Consider the following 22,086-nt stretch of genomic DNA (forward strand, 5'->3'; position numbering starts at 1 on the left):
GTAAATTTTCAGTTTTTGAAAATTTCGAGTATTATTATTAAAAAATTATTAATGATTTAATTTTTATTCAATTTCCCATAGTATATTAAATTAAACAAAAAACAGCCTTAATTTCGAAAGGTTGAAATTTTAGCGGTCTCTCCCCTTAAAATAAAGAAAAAAACTAATATCACTAAATTACTGAGAGGAATATTTCTATTTCCCTGACAAAAATTTCAGATTAAATTTAAATCAATTTTAATAAATATTATTCCGAGACATTCCAGGTTTAATGAAAATTTTTTAATTTCTATATCTATAGGTTGATTTTAATTCTCGCGGCAATTTCCCGATTTTCCAGTCTATTACCCGGTTATAGTATCTAGATGTATATATATACCCAGATAACCAAGCGTACTAATCGTTATTTACGAGTACGGCGTACTAGTATTATACTAGTTTTATACAAGTACAAAATAATTATATATGTCGTACCAGTACGGTACTAGTACAATAAAAGTATGTCGTACTGTTAGAATTGTAAAATATGATTACTCGATAAAAGTATAGTACTAGTACAATACCAGTACGTCGTACTTCTGAAATAAGAAGCACAACATACTTGTACGATACAAGTATAATACTGGTACGTCGTACTGGGAATCTTTGCTGGTAATGCCAACCCAACCTCACTTTCTTGACAATTGTCAAATATGAACGCGTCACTGAAAACGGTGCATTAAATGTTGGTGAAAAAAGTCGTTTATGATGCAGCAAAAGAGTTTTAACGTTTGTAACTTGTGCTTCTGTACTTATATATTATATATTCGGTCTTGATCATATTGATATATTTTTAAATTCAATTGTGTGTTATTTCGTTATAGTTTTTCTTATACATATAACATATTTATAGGTTAGGATGTGATAATATGTTTTTCAAAGCAAATTTCAAAGCAATTTATAACATCAAGTTTAAAATTCTTTTGAAATAATGTTTAAATGTAAAGAAATAATCAATTAATATTTGATAAAGTTAAGTAATTAAAATAATATAAAATACCAGATATTTTAAGATAAGTGAGAATACAAGTTACATATATGATGTAAATAAAAAAAATGATTCAATAAAAATGAATTATTATTATTTCAGTTCTCCCACAGATTTTCTTTTGAATAATAAATGAAAATAATGAAAATACTATTGTGGGAAGAGAAAGGGGAGGGTATATAATATTTTATATTGTACATCATACTAGTATTGTACCAGTACAATAACAGTACGTTATACTAAGTCACAAAAGTTTTCAGTACGTCGTACTCGTATAGTACTCGTATTCTACCGATATTGCATACCGGTACGCCGTACTAGTACAGTACCTGGTACCGTGCGAAGGTACATGGCTGGTACAGTACTAGTACGTCTAGTACGTCGTACTAGTATTATACTACTACCGTACTAGTACGTGTGTTATCTGGGTATATATATACCCTGTGAAAGTACGAAAAAAAAGTCGTTTTCAATTATAAAAATAAAAAAAAACAGGGTAGATCATCTATTTCATCCCCTAGATTTTTAGAAAGCCAAGTGGCGCCACATGGAGAGAAAATAGAAAATGATACAGAATTGAATGTGAAGAACATGTTATATTTTGTGCTTTTGGAGCAACTCTCAAAATACGCAAGCTCAGGGAAAAACGTCGATAAACGTCGAAATACCATACCCACAGTCCCGGGAAACACAGAAGGAGGATCTAAAACCCATTTTTTGCCCCATCAATACATACAGGGTGAGTTTTTTTTTTAATTAATAAGAATGTCAAAAAAAAAAAAAAAATTAAGTGTTAATAAATTTTCGATTATTTTTAATTCTCTTAAAAAAATTCTACTTTTAAAAAAAATTTTTTTTTATTAAAACCTTATTGAAAGATGTAACAAGTTCCCCTGTAAACATAACCTGAGTATATATAAAGGACGAATGAGTGAGAGAGAGAGAGAGAGAGAATTCTGTAAAAGCATTCCTCCTCACCCAGCATCCCTTATTCACCGAGATTAATGAACGCCGATAGTCACAACGTCTGCGTTCTGGCGCGAGTTATTTGAAATGTTCAGATGTGGTATCAAATTTCTCGACATTCATTGAGGGGTTGTTATAAATTCTAAAACTTATGTATCTATCTCTATATGAGTATTATTAAATTATTAATTTTATCTTCATTGGAAACATATATCTAAAATGTAAAAAATTGAAATTAGAAATTCTCCATAATACAATATCTCTAACTAAGACACTAAAAACTAAGAGGAAAATAATCCTTTTTAGAAAAAAATTATATATAGAAATATTTATAATTGTGAGATGAATTTTTAAATTTCCATTAAAAATTTTAGCGAGGAATAACTAAAATTTTGCAAAATTTAATTTTCATTTGAAAAATTCTTTAAATCTGTTTTAACTTTTTTATAAATCTGAATAAATTGAAAATTTTTACGTAATTTGAATTACTAACTAATATTTTGTTATGAATTAGTTAAAATTAAAATTTACCAATAAATTATCAAAAAAAAGTTTTTTGATATGAACTAATTTATTAGTAAAATTTAACTAATTCATAGCAAAAAATAAGTATAGTCAATAATTAAAATTATACTATTTTAACTGATTCAGATTAGTTACAAAAAAAAATCATAACAAAATATCAGAATTGAAAAAAATTGGCCCAGTAGTTTTTTAATATTCAAAATTTAAAAATATTTTTATTTCAATTTCTTAAAAAAAGGACAAAAGTACTTTTTTTTATTATTATTATTTACGATTCATTTTTATTTTTTCACTGATTCAAGTTAGCTAAAAATATTATGATTTAAAGAGAATCAAAAAATTCATTAAAGATGAATCGAGTAAATAACCAGAACAAAAATTAATCCAACTTCATAATTTTATATATTTTAATAAAAAATAAATAAAATAAACACTAAAGTAGTACAAGTGTAAATAATTTAATTAACATTGAAGACTAGTAAAAGTTGCATTTAAATAAAAATTTCAATTGTTTGTGTTTAGGAAACGATTAGGAATTAGGAAAATCAATGTAAAGATTTACTAAGAAGTGTACATTGAAATAATAAAAATAATAAATAATATTTTTAAAAAAAACTAATTTGACAATAACTTTTTACAATTACAAATTTTTAACTCTTATCTAGGTGCAAATTTTAATTATTTCAAATGTTAAAAATAAAATTACTTACACTTTTACTAAAAAACTACTTCAATAAAAATTGTTTTCCCTTTATTAGCAGAGTTGCTAAAAAAAATTTTATTCTGTTTTTCCCAAACTTTCAGTCAGAATTAAAATTTTTTTTCCCTGACCCTAATGAAAATATTTCAAGACGTTTTCAATTATAAAAAATTAAGAAAATAATTTTTAGAAGCAAAAGTTTAAATTGAAAATTTCAAAAGTTATAATTTTAGTAGCATTTTTAGAAATTTGATATTTTTTTTGTACTTTTTAAAAAAATTCCTTGACTTTTTCCTGATTTCCCTAACCCATGGCAACTCTGATTAGATATTCATAACAAACAAAATATGAAGTTGGACTAACTTTTATTTTGACTATATCCGTCCGATTCTTCCTTAAGATCTGAAATTTTTTATATAAAATGAATGAATATATTAACTATAAAAAAAAAAAAGATTAATAACTACTTTTATTGCAATAATTTGCCAATTTTTCGAGAATAAAAAAAAAGAATAATTAATTTTCTATCTAATTGTTTCAGAAAATTTTTCCAAAAATTAATTCAACACATCATCTCAAGAAGAAAAAGACAAAAATTAAACACCTTAACAACCCTCTGTGGTGCAGTTTCGCATTTTATATAAGAAAGGAAGATCCTGGAGTATAAGTAGATTCGTCAGTGGTGAAAGGCGACACAGGTATACATATGGTCTCTCTATCGCTGAATGGACCAAATGATATAAATTATTTATAGATTTCGACACCCGACGGAGGCGGACGTTCTGTTCCTATTGGGGTGCGTACCCCCGGGGGGTCCACTTGCACCAAAAATCCCTTGGGGACCCCTCAACATATGCATTCTCGTTCCAAGCCCTCTGTAAGCTCATAAAATTGATTCCTAAGTACCGCATATATACTCGCGAGCGGAATTGACATCTCTCCTGACACCTACACTAGTGTTACATGAACATCTCTTGTCCAGGCAAACGTCTATTATTCACGTATGTTTTCAACTTTATTACACTCCTGTATTCCAAACAGTGTATCATTAACATTTAATGAATGACTATTTTAAAGACTAAATAAAATAGTCATCATCGTGAAAGAAATTTTAATTTTTAAAATTAAAAAAATTTTTAAAAACAATATTTAAAAAATTTGTTATTTTCAAAAATCTTTTTCATTCACTATATATATAATCGACTAAAAATTTTAACCATAAATGTGAAAAAATTGCCTAATTTTAAAAAAATATGAAAAAAATTCTTGTAAACCCTTGCATTTAATTTCTATTCTAATAAAACGGAAAATATCAATTTGAATTGATTTGACAAGCTCTAAATCAAAAAAGCAAAGTATTTACACTTGAGAATAACGATTTCTAAAGTACTTGAAATTTGAAACAAAATTCGAGATGTATTCTTGAATTCGATGCGATGTGTGGACCCCCCCAGAGTCCAATCTAAATCAATGGGCTTGTGGGTAATCGCATAATAATTACTCCGGGACCCCCTCTTACTGTACATCTGTCGAGCAAGAGTTTTTGCCCCCAAGAGGAAGAACGCAGGACAGAATCGTCGAACACGACGACCCAGCAGGTCCTATTGTTATTGTGCACTGCTCACAAAATATCGTGTGGGGCCTTTTTGAGTTACTGAATTTGAAATTCTTCCGATTTCTCCATCGTTGCATATAATAACCAATATCAAAAAGAGACCGATAATGAGAATCAATGCTAACTCTCCAGGAAGAAAATTCTAAACCCCTCTGGATCTACAAACATATATAACAAAAACTTTCTACTTATAAATTTCAATTTCATGGCATTTTGATTTTTATTTGATATTCATCGATGAATTTGTTCCAATAAATAATAATTATTAATAAATTTCGAAATTTTGGCACAGGGAAATATATGAAAATGTTTTTAACGTTTTGAAACTGGAATCGATTTCCTTGTATCAGAATTTTATTAATCATTTTGGAAGCCGGTGTCGAAACGTTAAAAAAATTTTGTACATATTTTTTCTTATTCCAAAATTTTTTTAAATTTATTTTGTTTATTAAAAGTTATTTTCAAAAACTGAATTTGAAAATTCAAATCGATTATTATAAATCAATTTAAAAATATCAATTATAATCAGTAAGAATAATAACAATTAATTATAATTTGAATAATTAAATTTAAATAATTATTATTATAAATTATTTACTAAATAATTAACTGAATTAATTATTTTTGTGTCAATAAAATCAATTTCAATTAATTAAACAATTGATTAAATTGATTTTTTTTCTCTACGTGTGACTATTATTGTTTTCTTCAAAACAAAAAAATTTATAATATTAAAATAATCCACCTACCTTTTTTTTTTTTGCCTTTTCAAAAATATATCTCCAAAACTGTTGCTCTGTTGATGTAAATTAGATGTTCCTGTTGCTTCTGATCAGTCTTCACTCTGGTATTGCATTTGGATTTCGAGGTCCACATCATCCACAAAGTAGCGTTTCTCATCATCATTACGCGCCTCAAAAGGAGATTAAACTCACTCAGGATGCTGAACTACTTCACGACACCTCGTACGTTATCTTTATAATAATCATAATCGAATTGTTAAATTTGTTTAATAAATAAAAATTTTAATAAATTTTTCTAGCCACTTGAAAGAAGATATGGGTCCGCTGGCGGATCAATTAGATTTATCAAAACTATCTGATCAGGAATTGGAATTTTACTATTTCAAGTAAGTTAATCACATCAAATTTAAAGAAAATAATAAGAATTCACTTTTTTAAATATAAATATATGTAAATTTAAATATTTTAAATATTAAAATAAATAAAGTTATATTTTTATCAGACGATGGAATATTTACTTTGGTTACAATTTCTTTTTTTTAAAAAAGATTTTTTTTTTTATTTATTGTTACAAATTTCCCTTGTTTTGGTGTTAAAATATTTGTCTAAAAAATCCATCATTCTTTTAATAATAATTCTTGCATAAATGATGAAATAAATTTCCATAAATTACCATAAATAATCGCATTAACTTCACAGTAAATTACCGCAAACTATTCAATGAATTTGCATCAATCACATTACAATTTTCCCACATAAATTATTAAATTATATTATAAAGTTTGTCTATAGTAAAAAAAATTTTCAAATTTTTTGCGTTTATTAACGTTTGGTTTAAAAAAATTTTAATCTTTTTATAAATATTCAAATAAACTAAATTTCAATAAACATTTACAATCACAATGGAATATTTGTTAGAATTTAGGATTCGAATTTGCAATAATTCATTTTTTTAAATGATTAATTTAAAAAAAAAATGGTAGTTTTAATTTTGAAATTTAGATACATATATCCTTAAAATTCGTTCATAAAAATAATTATTTTAATTTGAAATTTCCTAAACAGTTTTTTTTTTTTAATGGAATTTTAAATTTTTTTTTGAAAAAAGGGATACCAACTGTGTTCATTGTATTTAATATTTTGACTGAATATTTATATATGTAAAAATTTAAAAAAGAAAGAAAAAAGATATTGACAATGAACTTACATTATATTTAGACTCCACGACGTTGACAATAATACAAAGCTCGATGGTCTAGAAATACTCCATGCCATTCAGCATACTCTTCATGAACATGGGAATGAAGGAGATAACAAGGAGCTGAGTGATTACCAACCCAAGGAGCAGGAGAATGATTTGCCTTGGATTATAGGTAAGGAATCATATTATCTGTGGAATCATGAAAATTGAACAATTTAAATAAAAAAACAATAAAATTTAAAATACTAAAAAAAATATTAAATTAAATTTTCGAATTTTTTGTGTTTTGTTTAGAGCTTATAGATAGAGTTCTCGAAGAGGATGATTTGGACAACGATGGTTATTTAGGATATATTGAGTATATGCTTGGCCGACAACGGGACCAAGGTGAAAAGGCCTTAAAGGACAGAATTTTGAATATTTAAATACAAAAAGAATATTTATTTTTTACATGAGATAAAACTTATCAAGAAATTATATTATCAAACGCTTACAATTTTTTTTTTACTTACAAAAATATCATTCATCTCGTGGTAAAGGTCCATCTGTGACAATTAAACATTTTTCCCAAAGATCGTGAACAATTCCGAGCTGAGAGAAAAAGAAAATGATACAAAATCATATTTAACATAAATTATAATTTTTTTTTTTTTTTTTAATAAAAGGAAATACAAAACAAAATTTATGTAGTAAATTTTACTAACCTTGACATCAATGTCTATTTCGGAAGTTGGCAAATCTTGCACTTTAATGTAATTCGGATATTGGAGAATTATTTCTTTAATCACAGGTACTTGATAACGTTCAATCTCGAAAAATTGTGGCTCGTATTCATGATATTCCTTCGAATTTTCAGTCGAGTAGTAAATCTTAAAAGCATCTTCCTCCTCTAATAATCTTTTTGAAAAAAAATAATTTAAGTATTAATTCAGTAATTTTAGTATAAATATTATAGTAAAATATTAAAATTAAAAAATAAATATAAATAATTTTAAAATATAATAATTGATTAATAAAATAAAGAATTTTCTTCTTCTAATCGAATAATTATGAATAGTACCTTATACAGTGAGATCTTAAAAGACGAATTCTCGTGTCAGGTCGAATGTCAACACGTTCCTCAACAATTCCCTCGTTTCTAACAATCCATCCATCACGAAGCACGGAATTATGTTGCTCCTCGTCCCTCAAAATAGGTGGTAGAAAATCATGAAGATTATTTTTAGCAATCTCATCAACTGCCTCATCAACATCGGCATAATTTATAAGATCGTCAAGAAGAAGTTTTGCCTTCTCAAAAAATGCCCTTCGTTCTGTACTTCTGTCTTCCGAATTAACGAAACCCATAAATCTTGACGATCCAACGGGTAAACCTTGACGATAGCGATAGTCCGTTTTTGAAGCACGAGCAAGTGCCTTCGGCAATAATTTTTCAAATAAATCTGTCCAACAATTTTTTTGATAAACACTAAGCGTTATATGCAAACTATGTGTGTCTTCTATTGTCTCTCCTTGATGTATTGTACCACGTGGAAAATAAAGTAAATCACCAGCATTTAAAACAGTATCCATAATGAGTTCACCAAGTTCAGATTGATCGAAATTTCTCGACGAAAAACGAGCGAGAAATTCATCATTGCGTGGTTTATACAGTCTCCATCGTTTTTTGCCCTCAATTTGCAAAATAAATGCTTCAATGTCATCATAATGGGGAGCAAAACCCTGACTATTTGGTGGTGTCAGATAGGAATTGGCACCAACAAAACAGCCAAAAAATTCTTGAAGAATTGCTAAATACAACATAGTTCAAAATTAATTTAAAACTTTTTTTTTTACAATTTCAATTTGATATTTATATTATAACACCGTCCGACAAAATTCAACTTTTTTTTCACACACGAAAAAATCAATGATTTTCAGAAACTAAGACCAAGAAAAAGATATCCGTGTCTGGCCGTTTTGCTAGATCAGGTCATTTTTTGCTTTTAGGGGTAAAAACAACCCTTAAATGAAAGGTGATAGGAAATCATGTATAAATTAATAATTTTTTATGAAACCTGATATCTCGGGGTTTTCCGGGTCGCTGATTACGAATCTGATGTTAGATTTTCAAAATTCAAAATAGCGGATCCAATATGGCGGTCGAAATTTATAAAAATTCGCCAATTCATTTGAAAGTTGTTACTTAGGGGTTTTTGGGGTCGCTAATTACGAATATGATGTCAGGTTTTCAAAATTCAAAATAACGGATTCAATATGGCGGTCGAAATTTATAAAAGTTCATCGAATTCACTTGAAACCTGTTACTTGAAGGTTTTTGGGGTCGCTGATTACGAATATGATGTCAGGTTTTCAAAATTCAAAATAACGGATTCAATATGGCGGTCGAAATTTATAAATATTAATTATTTTTTGTAAAACTTGGTATCTAGGTGTTTTTGGGGTCGCTGAGTACGAATCTGAAGACAGATTTTTAAAATTCAAAATGGCAGATTCAATATGGCGTTTGAAATTTATAAAAGTCCGTCGAATTCACTTGAAACTTGTTAATTGAAGGTTTTTGGGGTTGCTGATTACAAATTTGATGTCGGGTTTTCAAAATTCAAAATGGCGAATCCAATATGGTGGTCGAATCTTTAAATCGTAAAAATAAGCGTCTAAAATTTACACAAACGTAATACAAGAGTTGTTATGATATGTTTCTATTAATTTTAATTTATTGCATTATATTTGTTTAATAAATTTTGATTATAACCTTTTGAATTTATTAATTCTAATAGAAACTTAGTTAATAAATATACAAATTTTCAGATTAAAAATCACTTAAAATAAAAATTTTTAAATGTTGGCTTGCAAATTTTAACAAAAAATTGATCGAACATTTAAATTTTCCAAATTATTTTTCAGATTTGTGATCTTCACCTTTATTAGATTTGGCGTTTTTATTATTCTTATCTGACATCACTTTCGTACTTAGAGACGCCGAAAGCCCTTAGATACCAAGTTTTATAAAAAATTAATAATTTTTATAAATTTCAACCGTCATATTGAGTCTGCCATATTGAATTTTAAAAATCTACAATCAGATTCGTACTCAGCGACCCCCAAAACCCAGAGATACGAAGTTTTATAAAAAACTAATAACATTTATAAATTTCGACCACCATATTCGATCCGCCATTTTGAATTTTGAAAACCCGACATCGAATTCGTTATTAGCGACCCCAAATACCTTCAAGTAACAAGTTTCAAGTGAATTCGATAAACTTTTATAAATTTCGACCGCCGTATTGAATCTGCCATTTAAAATTTTAAAAATCTGACTTCAGATTCGTACTCAGCGACCCCAAAAACCCTTAGATATCAAGTTTTACAAAAAATAATTAATATTTATAAATTTCGACAGCCATATTGGATCCGCCATTTTGAATTTTCAAAATCTGGCATCATATTCGTTATCAGCGACCCCAAAAACCCCTAAGTAACAACTTTCAAATGAATTGGTGAATTTTTATAAATTTCGACTGCCATATTGGATCCGCCATTTCGAATTTTGAAAATCTGACATCAGATTCGTAATCAGCGACCCGGAAAACCCCGAGATACCAGGTTTCATTAAAAATTATTAATTTGTACAAGATTTCCTATCACCTTTCATTTAAGGGTTGTTTTTACCCCTAAAAGCAAAAAATGACCTGATCTAGCAAAACGGCCAGACACGGGTATCTTTTTTTTGGTCCTAGTTTCTGAAAATCATTGATTTTTTCGTGTGTGAAAAACCGTGTCGGACGGTGTAAATTTAAAGTTTAAAATTATCAAAGAAGCTAATGAAAATAACACAGTGGTCCTCAAGCATCGACAGGTTCGACTAAAATGGATCCAAAAATTGAATGAACAAGCTTTTAAAAGACTATTCGTAGATGTAAAAACTGGTTTTTTTAAAATCCTAGCTGATCGTTTTCTCGAAAAAACTCAAAATTAAGTTTTACGAAATGTATTTTTAACATTGTATTATATACTGTTCAATAATCAACAATTATATCTTTAATGTTCTTTGGTAAACCATTTTAGTGCACAGTACGTACTCACTAAGCATTAATATATTTGACTTATAGTAAAATAAATACAAAAGCTTGTAGAATAGCTCATTAGATTACTCTTTATAGACGCTAAAACGACTTTGTCTGAAATCAAAACCAATTTTTTTCGAAATATTTTTAAACTGCGTTTTACAATAATTTTTTATATTTTAAGATTACCATTATGCTTAACTTATCATTTAAGCTTTATTTATCTATTTATATTTAAGTTGAAATTCCATTCATTCATCCATTCATATCAATGTATTTGTGCATTAGTTTAGTAACGTTTTGTAACAACTGACTGATTAACTTATTGCTTGTGCTCAAGACCAATTGCTTTTTCTCTATTTTAAAATGAGTTCACATGAGGAGAACCGGAAGAAAATATGTGCACCTTGCGGTCAGAAAATTGCTTTTAGAAAGGTTAAACCAGAAAAGTTTCTTATAAACAAAAAGTTCACTAATTTAATTAAAAAACTTATCAACAATAGTTTTAATTTAAATGATGAGAAATTTTTATTAAGCATTTGTAGAATATGCTATCTTACTTTTCTTGATTACGAAAAAAGTATCTTTAAAAGGCCAATTTAAATTAAAATTATTGTTGATAAATTTTTTAATTACATAAATTAGTTAACTTTTTGTTTATAAGAAACTTTTCTGGTTTAACCTTTCTAAAAGCAATTTTCTGACCGCAAGGTGCACATATTTTCTTCCTGTTCTCCTCATGTGAACTCATTTTAAAATAGAGAAAAAGCAATTGGTCTTGAGCACAAGCAATAAGTTAATCAGTCAGTTGTTACAAAACGTTACTAAACTAATGCACAAATACATTGATATGAATGGATGAATGAATGGAATTTCAACTTAAATATAAATAGATAAATAAAGCTTAAATGATAAGTTAAGCATAATGGTAATCTTAAAATATAAAAAATTATTGTAAAACGCAGTTTAAAAATATTTCGAAAAAAATTGGTTTTGATTTCAGACAAAGTCGTTTTAGCGTCTATAAAGAGTAATCTAATGAGCTATTCTACAAGCTTTTGTATTTATTTTACTATAAGTCAAATATATTAATGCTTAGTGAGTACGTACTGTGCACTAAAATGGTTTACCAAAGAACATTAAAGATATAATTGTTGATTATTGAACAGTATATAATACAATGTTAAAAATACATTTCGTAAAACTTAATTTTGAGTTTTTTCGAGAAAACGATCAGCTAGGATTTTAAAAAAACCAGTTTTTACATCTACGAATAGTCTTTTAAAAGCTTGTTCATTCAATTTTTGGATCCATTTTAGTCGAACCTGTCGATGCTTGAGGACCACTGTGATAACGAGATAAAAAAAAAATTAGTATAAATATGAAAGTAATATAAATTTTTACCATTCAAATCATGAAGTTGAGGAACAAAAGTTTGAGGATTGAGCATTCTGATTGAACAATCATTTCCGAAAAAATCCCAAACAATACTTGGTAATGCCCGGCCAGGTGGATTATGCGTTTCTCTCATTCCATTAGTATACGAAGTTACATCGACATTTTTTGTAAATAAAACATGTTGTTCTCGTAAAATAGTGTCCATCATAGGAGTTGAAAGTAAAAATTTATAATAATCAGAATCCTTTCTTTTTATATGAACTGGTTGTTGCTCCCAAGATTGTCTGTAATTTGAATTAATTAAATTAAATTTTAATACACAATCAAAAAAAAAAAAAAATTTTATGTATACATTAAACTCATTTTTCAAATTGACAAGAAAAATAACTTACTCTAAGAATGTGTCAGCGCTAATTGGCGAAATTAACCATTCAAAACATAGTTTACTTTTTTTAAGTGGATTAACATTAATATCTTCATCAACGGACATTGGTTGTTCTAAATTATTCTTTTTCTTTGATTTTGTGATCTTTATTTTGTATTCATTAGAATTATTTACATGTTTTTGTCGAGCAATTGTTTGAACGTTTGATATATTTATTGTTTTATTTCCCTTGAGTTGCCTTAGCTTTTCAATTTTGTCTAATTTTTTATTCTTTTCATTTTTTGTAATGAAATTTTTTTTTGATTTCTTTGCATTTCTATTTTTCTGAAAAGTTACAGGTTTTATTTTTTTAGTTATTTTAACTACTTTTTCCAATTCAATTGAATTCGTAAATTCAAAATCATTTCCATTTTGCTTTATAGGTTCATTTAGTTTTTTCTTTGTTGACGAGTTATTGCTTTTTGTTTCTTTACAAAGAGTCACAACGTCAATAGAATTCTTTTTTTTATTTTTGAGTTTTTTGATATTCTTTGGTTTTGAGGAATCTTCATTTTTCCGCTTCATAGAATAAACCGCAAATGCGGAGATTGGCTCGTCGTTTACCATCTATAAAGAGAATTTTTTTTATATACTATATATTTTGATCAATATTGATTATAATAAAAAAAAATTATAATTATATATACACCATTACAATTATTAGAATATTAATTTAAGAAATATGGTAAGTAATAATTGATATGTTTTATATTCAATTTTTTTAAACGACATAACCTCAATGAGAGTAACAATAATTAAAAATTCTTACAAATTTGTAAGTAATACGTAATCTTATCATATAATTTTATTTTAAAATAATGAATAATTACTAATTACTTTAATAAACATTAGAATATTTCAGTATAATTATAATAAAATAAAATTCAGGGAATTGTGAAAATTTTGGAGGGTACTCACAAACACGTATAAGATATGTAAAACACATGTGTTGTTTGAAACACTTATCAAATAATTTTAATTTTATTCTAGTTAAATTGAATTTATACTTAGAATTAAATTAAACAAGAAAAAGTTTATAAAAATTCTTACCCGGAATGTTTTGATGATCCTTTTTCGTTTCACGTGTTGCGACTCCAATTTTTTTTTTTTTTTTCAACACTTCACTCACATTACACGCATGCGCTAACTGTTCACTTTTCTTGGCGGAAACTTATTGAAAATTTAAAAACCAATAATGACCACAAAAAATATAATTGTTTTGTCAAATTTAATAAATTAATTTAACAATTGAATATTTTTACCAAAATTATAATACTTAAAATAAATTTGTTTATAGATTTAAAAATAATAAAAAAAATAGAATTTATGTTATAAAGATATGCATACAATAAATAGGATGGAATAACGCGAGATTAAAATGTAACAAAATTTCTGGATTAAGCATTTATTCGAATTCTGGCATTAATTATTCTAACACACGATTTTTTATGACTACGTATAATCTAATTTATAGAAATTAATTAAATTATGAAGAGCATTCTTTTTGTTTTGTCAGTTCATAATTATTATTTTTTTTTTTTTTCATAATCATCTCTCAAAAATAATAATAATAACGGTAAAAATCGATTTAAAATATTGCAGAAATACATTAAATTTTACAATGAGATGAATTTTCTTTTTGTTTTGTTTATAAACTATAAATCCAATATTTTACAGACAACTCAATAAATAGAGTTATAATAATTAATTAACAGATAATAATTATAACCCGTATTCCGAATTATGAAATGCTATCCAAAAGCTCCTTTTTTTATACTCCATGCAGCAACGGCTTATAATTTAATACGAGGCTTACTACTCCGAGAAATTATTATTATTATTATTATTACTATTATTTCATAAAAAGAAGAAGAAAATCGTTTCATAACATATTGTACCCAAGAAATAATTTTTCATATCCCAAATGAAACGACATATAATTTATTAACCCTCTGCCTATACTAATATGTGATCGTTTATATCATCTATAATCGTCTTTTCGCACGCTTCATGGGGACTAAAGGAATTACGTTTTATTAAACGTTAGATTGGGAATTTTTTTTTTTTTTAGCATAAGCAGAGGGTTAATTATTAATAATTTTTTATGTAAATATATCACGTATATACAGCGATGTAAAACGTCAATAAGTTATGTCTTTACACAATTCTTATCGTTTGTTTATCTATACAAAGATTCGTTTAACACATCATTAATTATTAAACCACCGCGTTTACAAACCTTCATCTTTCAATTATGTGATTAATGTTTTACATCTAAATACAGATGGTGATTCTTAATTACTATAGAAAGTTATGCCATACTTTTAATTTTTTATTTTTATCTTATAATTTTATAATTCTGCTTCTTTTTTTCTTTTCACTAATTATTTATTATAATAATAATTAATTAATAGTGGGCATTTAAGATTTCACTTTTCTTATTAATATCGATTTAAAAATTACTTTTAAAAATGTCAATTAGGTACATGAATGAGACACTAAAGCGTCAACCATTTACTTTTTTTTTTTTTTTAAGCGAATTCGAAAATTTCTATTTTCTCTTTTTTTACACAAAGGGGAAAGGGGGGGAGAAACTTTATAGAATATTTTATAGGAATGAACTTTTAATTCCATAAAGTTTCTCATATTTATATTTTACAAGTCATATACAATAATGACGACACATAAATCATTCTCTCTGATTCCTGAACTTGAAGTCATTTTTAAAATTAAAATTTCCTCAACTAGAAATTAATAAAGGCCTCAATTTAATATGAAATTCATTATAAATAGCCAATATTCTAAAATCGAGAAAATGGATTTTATAGTCAAAGTGCAATTTCTATTTGAAAAAAAAAAATCACATTAGAAAAACGTTTCTTTCCTATTTTAATAATAAATAGGAAAAAAAATGTTTATTTTCTAAATGATTTGAATTAAAAGCAACGATTTTTTTTTTTTACAAAAGAAAATTATTTTTATAAATTTTGAAAGAATTTTTCTTTAGAAAAAAGTCTGTCCGGAAGAAAGTCCACGTTATAAAAATTCTTTGTTTATTGTCACTTAACTAGAATCCACAAACAATTTTATATCGCATTTTTTTTTTTAATACTTCATATCTCTCTATATATATAATTTATAATACAAATAAAAAATATATAAGTTTATACTTTCACATTTTATTGCCATTGATATTTTAGTGTGTGGACTCTTACCGACAGAATTTGGCTAGATATGAGATTAGCGTTTTTTATTATTTGAAAAAATAGAGTATTTGAAAAATAACACCATAAGCGTATATCTTTTGAATATACTACAATTTAAGTTTTATTGCAGTACATTTATGACATTTGACAATGAAAAATCGCAATGAATGCAGAGAGAATTAAAAAAAATATATATTGCAGAATATTTTCTTAACTTCTTTTTTATTATAATAATGAGAAAAATGAAAATAAGAAAAAATTTTGCTAAGCCTCCATTTCTAATTATTTTGTTGTCAAATTTCTCTAATTCGAAAGAAAAATGATTATTTTCTAAAAATAAATCTAGAAGCCAAGCAAATTATTATTATTATATATGTATACCTGTAAATAGACAAAAAAGAAAGAATTATAAATTACATTTCACATTTTTTTCGTCAGAACTTTCAACTAAAATCGTAATGCGTCAATTGCGAAATTTGTTTTTTTCTGCTTATCGAACTTTTGTTAGTTTCTTAAAATTTAGATATACGATTACGATTTTAGCGAATTACAAAGTCAATCATATCTACAAACTCGAGAAATTGAGAGAACTTCTTAACATCGATTTACTTATACAATATATATGTATATTAGATGATGTTCATTTAGACTCTTAAATGTAATATTATATTTTATAATATATATATAATAAGGTATGTCATATATTATCTTAAAACTAGTCAATAACATTCTTTTTACGACTCTCAACAGACATAAATAATGAGTTATACTTTCAGCATGCACATACAAGAATTTTTTCATTATTTAAATTACCGAAATCGATTATTTTTCTTCATTATTCTCTTGTGATAGAGTACGATGCATGCACCGTTAAATTCACTAAATTAATTATTATCATTCAACCAATTGCGATTCAAGGATTTGATATTTTTTAGAATTTCCAAAAAATTTTTTCCTATTCACAAAGCGCCCAGGCACTTTATAAATGAGAAATTAGTTTTCAAAATTATAATTCAATTCAATTCAAATCATAAATATAAAATTATTTGAATTCAATAAATTGAATTTTTTAATTTTCAAAATCACACCAAAAGAAAAATAATGAAAAATTGAAATTAAAGCAAATCTTTATTATTGTCTAGATTGAGTTATTTAAAAAAAAAATACTAAAAAATTTCCATAATATTCCAAGAATGTTATCAAAAAGAATATTGTAATACAGACATAAACTTAATATAAATCTGAGGCGAAATTTTTTAAAAGCAAAATATTCCTATAAAATTTTATTTTTTTTAAAAAAGACAAAAAAGGGCAAAACGAAAGAAGTGAAAAAATACATTTTGAAATTTGTGATTATTAATAACTAAAAATCTGTGACTTAACAATAATAATACAAGGAGCTATTTCAAGATAGAATAGAAAATTTAAACAATTTTGAATATAAATTTTTCTTTTCGTAAGCTCCTTGAATTATTTTCACGTAATGAAAAAATGAAGACTTATAAACTAAACATTTTTTTTTTTTTTTTAAATGAAAAAATATTTTTCGATATCCGTGGGCGCTGACATTCTTAAAGCTGAAAATTATTATTTCTATATATTTATACTTAAAAATAATTATATGTGATCTTTAATGAATTGCCATTAATGGATATAATTATGTTAACCGCCCTATATATATAATATATATAAAGTATTTCATTATTATTCTTCACCGTGTGCAAGCTTGCTAATCCGTAATCTTTTTCTCTTACACAATTTTTTTTTTACAAATAACTCAACTTTCATTGCAATCCAGTGACGTATAACGGTTCAAAACGCAAATTTTATTTATTATAATTTCGATTTTTTTTTTAAATAATGTCTTATTTACAACAAAAAAGTGATTAATAATAATAATAATAATTAAAAGAAAAGGACAATGTGTCCAGGCAGTATAGAGATGGTGAGGTCTAAAGATGCAAAATATTGCATTATTTTGTAACAGTTTTTTTTTTTATCACAGATGAGTAGCCATTTGCAAGATTTTTTTTTTCATTAATAATATTCTACTTGCACAAAATGACGGACAGTTATTTTTAAGTCTCGGTGGTTCTTTTCATTTTTTTTTTTTTATTAAAGCGTATTTCTTACCGATTATTTAAATCTAATTACCGTTCTAAATAATTTATTTCATTTTAAGATATTAAACTCAAAGGGATAAAATAAGGCTTTCTTTCTATATGTATTTACAAAGAAAATTTAGCAGAAATGAAAAAATGTAATCTTTTATGTTCTATGAGACAAATATTGATCTGAAAAAAAAATTTGAAAAATATTCAAAATCGATATGAAATTACCCGGAAAAGAGGAATATAAAAAAGTAAATAAAAAATGAGATTAAAATACAAGACACTTAATAAACACACACAATTCAAAAATAGACAATTTCTCCTAGTATTTGTGTTTTTTTTTTTTTTTTTTTACTTTATTCGCGCCCGTTATTCGTCACTGCTGTCTTATTTTGATATTCTTTTATTTCTATCAAAAACTCGCACAAACGCATCATCAATTGTTCTACACTAATTTTGCTTTTCTATATATATATATAAATATATATGTATAATCGAGTTTCATTCTAATGTTCAAGTACGAAAAACACTTGTTTTAAAGAATTCAAGTGTAATTCGAAAAAAAAAACTCATTTTTCAGCTAGAAATTTATTTAGAAAATGGAAATTTTATAAATTCAAAAACTATAACTAAAGAAACATAAATTTAAACAAATTCCCAAAAAATATTTTTAAAAAATCATCGAAAATCCAGAAAATTTTGAAAATACATACTACAAATCTTAAAAAAAATAGAATAAATTTAGAAAATAAGTTTGGAGAAATTTTTAAAAAATAAATATATATTTTTTTTTAGAAATTTTTTCAATTATAGCCTATTTATATAATACATATATAAATATATATTCATTAAAAAAGGAACAAATATTAGTAATTTCTTACTAAATTGTTGAAACTCATTTAAAAAGCAGAGAAAGGGAGAGAGACAAAGAGATGACAATTATTACAATCGTGTTCTAAAATTTGTTACATATAGAACTTTTTTTTTTTTCTTCAAATTTTAGAACTATATTGAATAATGTATATTATGTGATACATGCATTTGCTTGAGAAGATATGGAGGAAAAATATTCTAGAAAATATCTATTATTATAATAATAATAATAATGTCGAAAGACTACTAGAAAAATATGTACAATATTGTGTACAAGATGTTGTCCGTCTAACGAAGATATCGGTTAAAATTAATTGTTTTTAACCTTCGCCGGACTGGATACTTTTTATATACACGGTTGACAAGATCCCACCCAGGGTGGGCCAAATGTTTTCTTCTTTGTATATTGCAATAAAAACTTAGAATCATTCAGTTTTTTTCCAAAATTGTTATATGTTACCAAATAATATATTTTATTAATGTTTTGTTGATTTTTTATTTGTTTAAACAATTTATTATTAATAATTTATAACTTTTTCAAATATACATACGACAGTAGAAGAATTTTATAAATTTGTTACCTTTTCTTCGTAGTTATTAATTCAAAGGTTATAAATAAAATAAAATATATAATTCAATTTGTAACAACTATTATTATAAATTGTTTAAACAAATAATTGTTGCTATTTATTAACAAACTTCATAATATTCCTAGAAAATTGCAATTTTTTTCTAATTTTGCAACTTAACAAGCACAACATAATAACACAAAGATTTTATATGAATTTACTATTTAACCAATTGTTTAAACAAATAATTGTTGCTATTTATTAACTTTCTTTATAATGTTCCAAGAAAGTTGCAATTTTTTTCTAATTTTGCAACTTAACAAGCTCAACATAATAAACATGAAGATTTTATATGAATTTAGTATTCAAACGATTGTTTAAACAATTTATTGTTGTTATTTATTAACTTTATTTGTTTAAACAATTTGTTGAATTAATAATTTTACATCAAATCTATCTTTTATTATATTCGGCTTGATGAGTTGCAAAATTAGAAAAAAACGGCAACTTTCCAGGTGCCGTACAAAAAAAGTTAGTAAATAACAACAATAAATTGTTTAAACAATTGTTGAATTAATAATTTTACATCAAATCTATCTTTTATTATATTCGGCTTGATAAATTGCAAAATTAGAAAAAAACTGCATCTTTCTAGGTGCAGAACAAAGAAAGTTAATAAATAATAACAATAAATTGTTTAAACAAATGAAAAATGCAATATAATATTTTTTATATATATTATTTGACATCATAAAACACTCACAGTGAAAAGTCTGCATGATTTCAAGTCTTTTTGTAAAATAGAATTAAAAAAATATCTGAATCATCCCGGTTATCTCCGTACATACATTGATAAAAGTTATAAATAATCAAGAAGAAATTTTTTTTAAAAATTTCTTTTACAGTTTTTGAAAGTTCTTAAGATTTTGTTCAGTGACTTAAAATCGCGATTCAATTAAGGCAAAACTTTAGAAGATATGGCAATTTTAATTTGTCTGGCCCACCCTGGGTGGGCATCTTGTCAAGCGAAGGTTAATAAGTGTATCATATGTATATATATATAATAATCGGCATCTTCGCGAAGGCAGCATTTCGATCGCGAATACAGCATTATAATGTGTAATCGACAATTATAAGCCTAAGTGCGTATCCATTTATGAATGAATGGTGTGAAGGTGTATTTTGTAAATATATACATACAATATATATATATATATATATATAAATATAAATTATTCTATGTCCTTAAATTATTAATTTAACCGCAGTGCTTGGATCCTTTCATACACCCGTTTATCAAGTTTTCTTTTAAATGTTATATTACCTACTATTTTATTCCCTCAATAATCGACAATTGTTTTTTGTTATTCTTTTTTTTTATATATTTTATGCTTTCTTGAGAATACTTGCAGTAATTGCCATTAGATAAAGAACACATTGTAAAAGCAGTCCTATCGACAAAAGAAAATCTACAAAAAAATAATTTAAAAATAAATTCTATTACTATTATAATATAAAGAATTAATATTAATTAATTGATTATTAAATTAAATTAATTTGAAGGATCTCAAAAGGAAAGAACTTTGTACTCCGAGAAATTTACTTTGACAAAAAAAAAAAAAGAAAAAAAAAATCTAAGGCTAAAAACACAGTAATATATTTACAATTCGAGGCTCTCAAAATGCGAGAAATTGTCATTAGGAATTTTTTTTTATCAAATCATTATTTGATGTAACATTTCTTTTATTCTAACTTAAAACTTACAGCATATTTTTTTTATTTGTTTTTGACAATTTCTCACACTGTAAAACTTATAATTACTATTTAAATCGGTGTGTAGTAATTTGTGTGAGTAATTATTGATTTAAATGGTCTCGTTATGATTGAACATTAACATTTTTTAGCACAGCAAATAATTGTCTGTGTTCAATCTTTAGTTTCTTTTTTTTTTTTTTTATTTTTTTGATACTCGTTAATTCCTAAATAACGCAATTATTTAATAAAAACTTTCAATGTTCTAATTGTATTTAATCCATTATATATCTTCTTTTGAGTTATCTTTTGGTATTAATTCAAATTGCTTCATTTGCAATTCAATGAATTACACATTCGAGTTTTTTTTAATTACCAAAAAGATATTTTTTTTTTTTTTAGCAAAATTGTCTAATTTCTTTTTCGTCTAGGCTGATTCTAAGAATTTGAATTTATACAGGTATGTAACTGTTATTGATCATTTTCTACATTACTCATAATTATATCTAGAATAAATATTACATGAGAGTCGAGGTCATTTTCATACTTTCGACGATAATTTTTTTTCTTTTCTTTCCTTCATTCTCTCTTTTTAATTATTAATTAATTTTGCTCAATCAATTATAAATTATTATTATTAATTCTTGTCAAAAGAATTTCAAAATTATTAAAATGAAATTACAAAATAATGTTCTACTGTGAGTGTGTGTGTGTGTGTGTGTGCGAATCATAGGTAATAATATACCTAATTGAATGATTTTTAATCATTTCATAAAATATTTAAAGTCTGTAAGATTAATTAAATGCCTTTAGAGTTTTATGTTATTATGACGATTATTGTGGCAATTGAGATTTTTGAAACATAATGTAAGAATAATAAAATATGATCGATCAAAATACAGAGTA

General features: G+C 25.5%; 2 protein-coding genes across 2 annotated transcripts; one reads left to right on the plus strand and one right to left on the minus strand.

Moving 5' to 3' along the window:
- Positions 1 to 1,601: 1,601 nt before the first annotated feature.
- On the plus strand, positions 1,602 to 7,218 carry LOC127291402 (multiple coagulation factor deficiency protein 2 homolog). Its single transcript, XM_051320528.1, has 6 exons — positions 1,602 to 1,766; positions 3,760 to 3,916; positions 5,647 to 5,798; positions 5,876 to 5,962; positions 6,795 to 6,949; positions 7,072 to 7,218. Exons 3-6 carry the CDS (start codon positions 5,647 to 5,649, stop codon positions 7,200 to 7,202), a joined length of 525 nt encoding a protein of 174 aa, XP_051176485.1. The 5' UTR covers positions 1,602 to 1,766; positions 3,760 to 3,916; the 3' UTR covers positions 7,203 to 7,218.
- Positions 7,198 to 13,803, minus strand: LOC127291391 (ribosomal oxygenase 1). The gene is made up of 6 exons (XM_051320507.1): positions 13,720 to 13,803; positions 12,638 to 13,236; positions 12,252 to 12,529; positions 7,838 to 8,567; positions 7,482 to 7,674; positions 7,198 to 7,368 (listed from the first exon to the last, which is right to left on the minus strand). Exons 2-6 carry the CDS (start codon positions 13,234 to 13,236, stop codon positions 7,297 to 7,299), a joined length of 1,872 nt encoding a protein of 623 aa, XP_051176464.1. The 5' UTR covers positions 13,720 to 13,803; the 3' UTR covers positions 7,198 to 7,296.
- Between the last annotated feature and the right edge of the window lie 8,283 nt (positions 13,804 to 22,086).

Source organism: Leptopilina boulardi, unplaced genomic scaffold (genome assembly GCF_019393585.1).
Source record: "Leptopilina boulardi isolate dan_hultmark-lab unplaced genomic scaffold, ZJU_Lbou_2.1 LbouV2_137, whole genome shotgun sequence".
NCBI lineage: Eukaryota > Metazoa > Arthropoda > Insecta > Hymenoptera > Figitidae > Leptopilina > Leptopilina boulardi.

Coding starts and splice junctions, on each gene's coding strand:
- LOC127291402 (XM_051320528.1), top strand. CDS start 5,647: ATGTTCCTGTTGCTTCTGATCAGTCTTCACTCTGGTATTGCATTTGGA. Junction 5,963..6,794: donor TTGGAATTTTACTATTTCAA/GTAAGTTAATCA, acceptor CATTATATTTAG/ACTCCACGACGTTGACAATA. Junction 6,950..7,071: donor TGATTTGCCTTGGATTATAG/GTAAGGAATCAT, acceptor TGTTTTGTTTAG/AGCTTATAGATAGAGTTCTC.
- LOC127291391 (XM_051320507.1), bottom strand. CDS start 13,236: ATGGTAAACGACGAGCCAATCTCCGCATTTGCGGTTTATTCTATGAAG. Junction 7,675..7,837: donor TTAAGATCTCACTGTATAAG/GTACTATTCATA, acceptor TTTTTCAAAAAG/ATTATTAGAGGAGGAAGATG. Junction 7,369..7,481: donor AAATAGACATTGATGTCAAG/GTTAGTAAAATT, acceptor TTTTTCTCTCAG/CTCGGAATTGTTCACGATCT.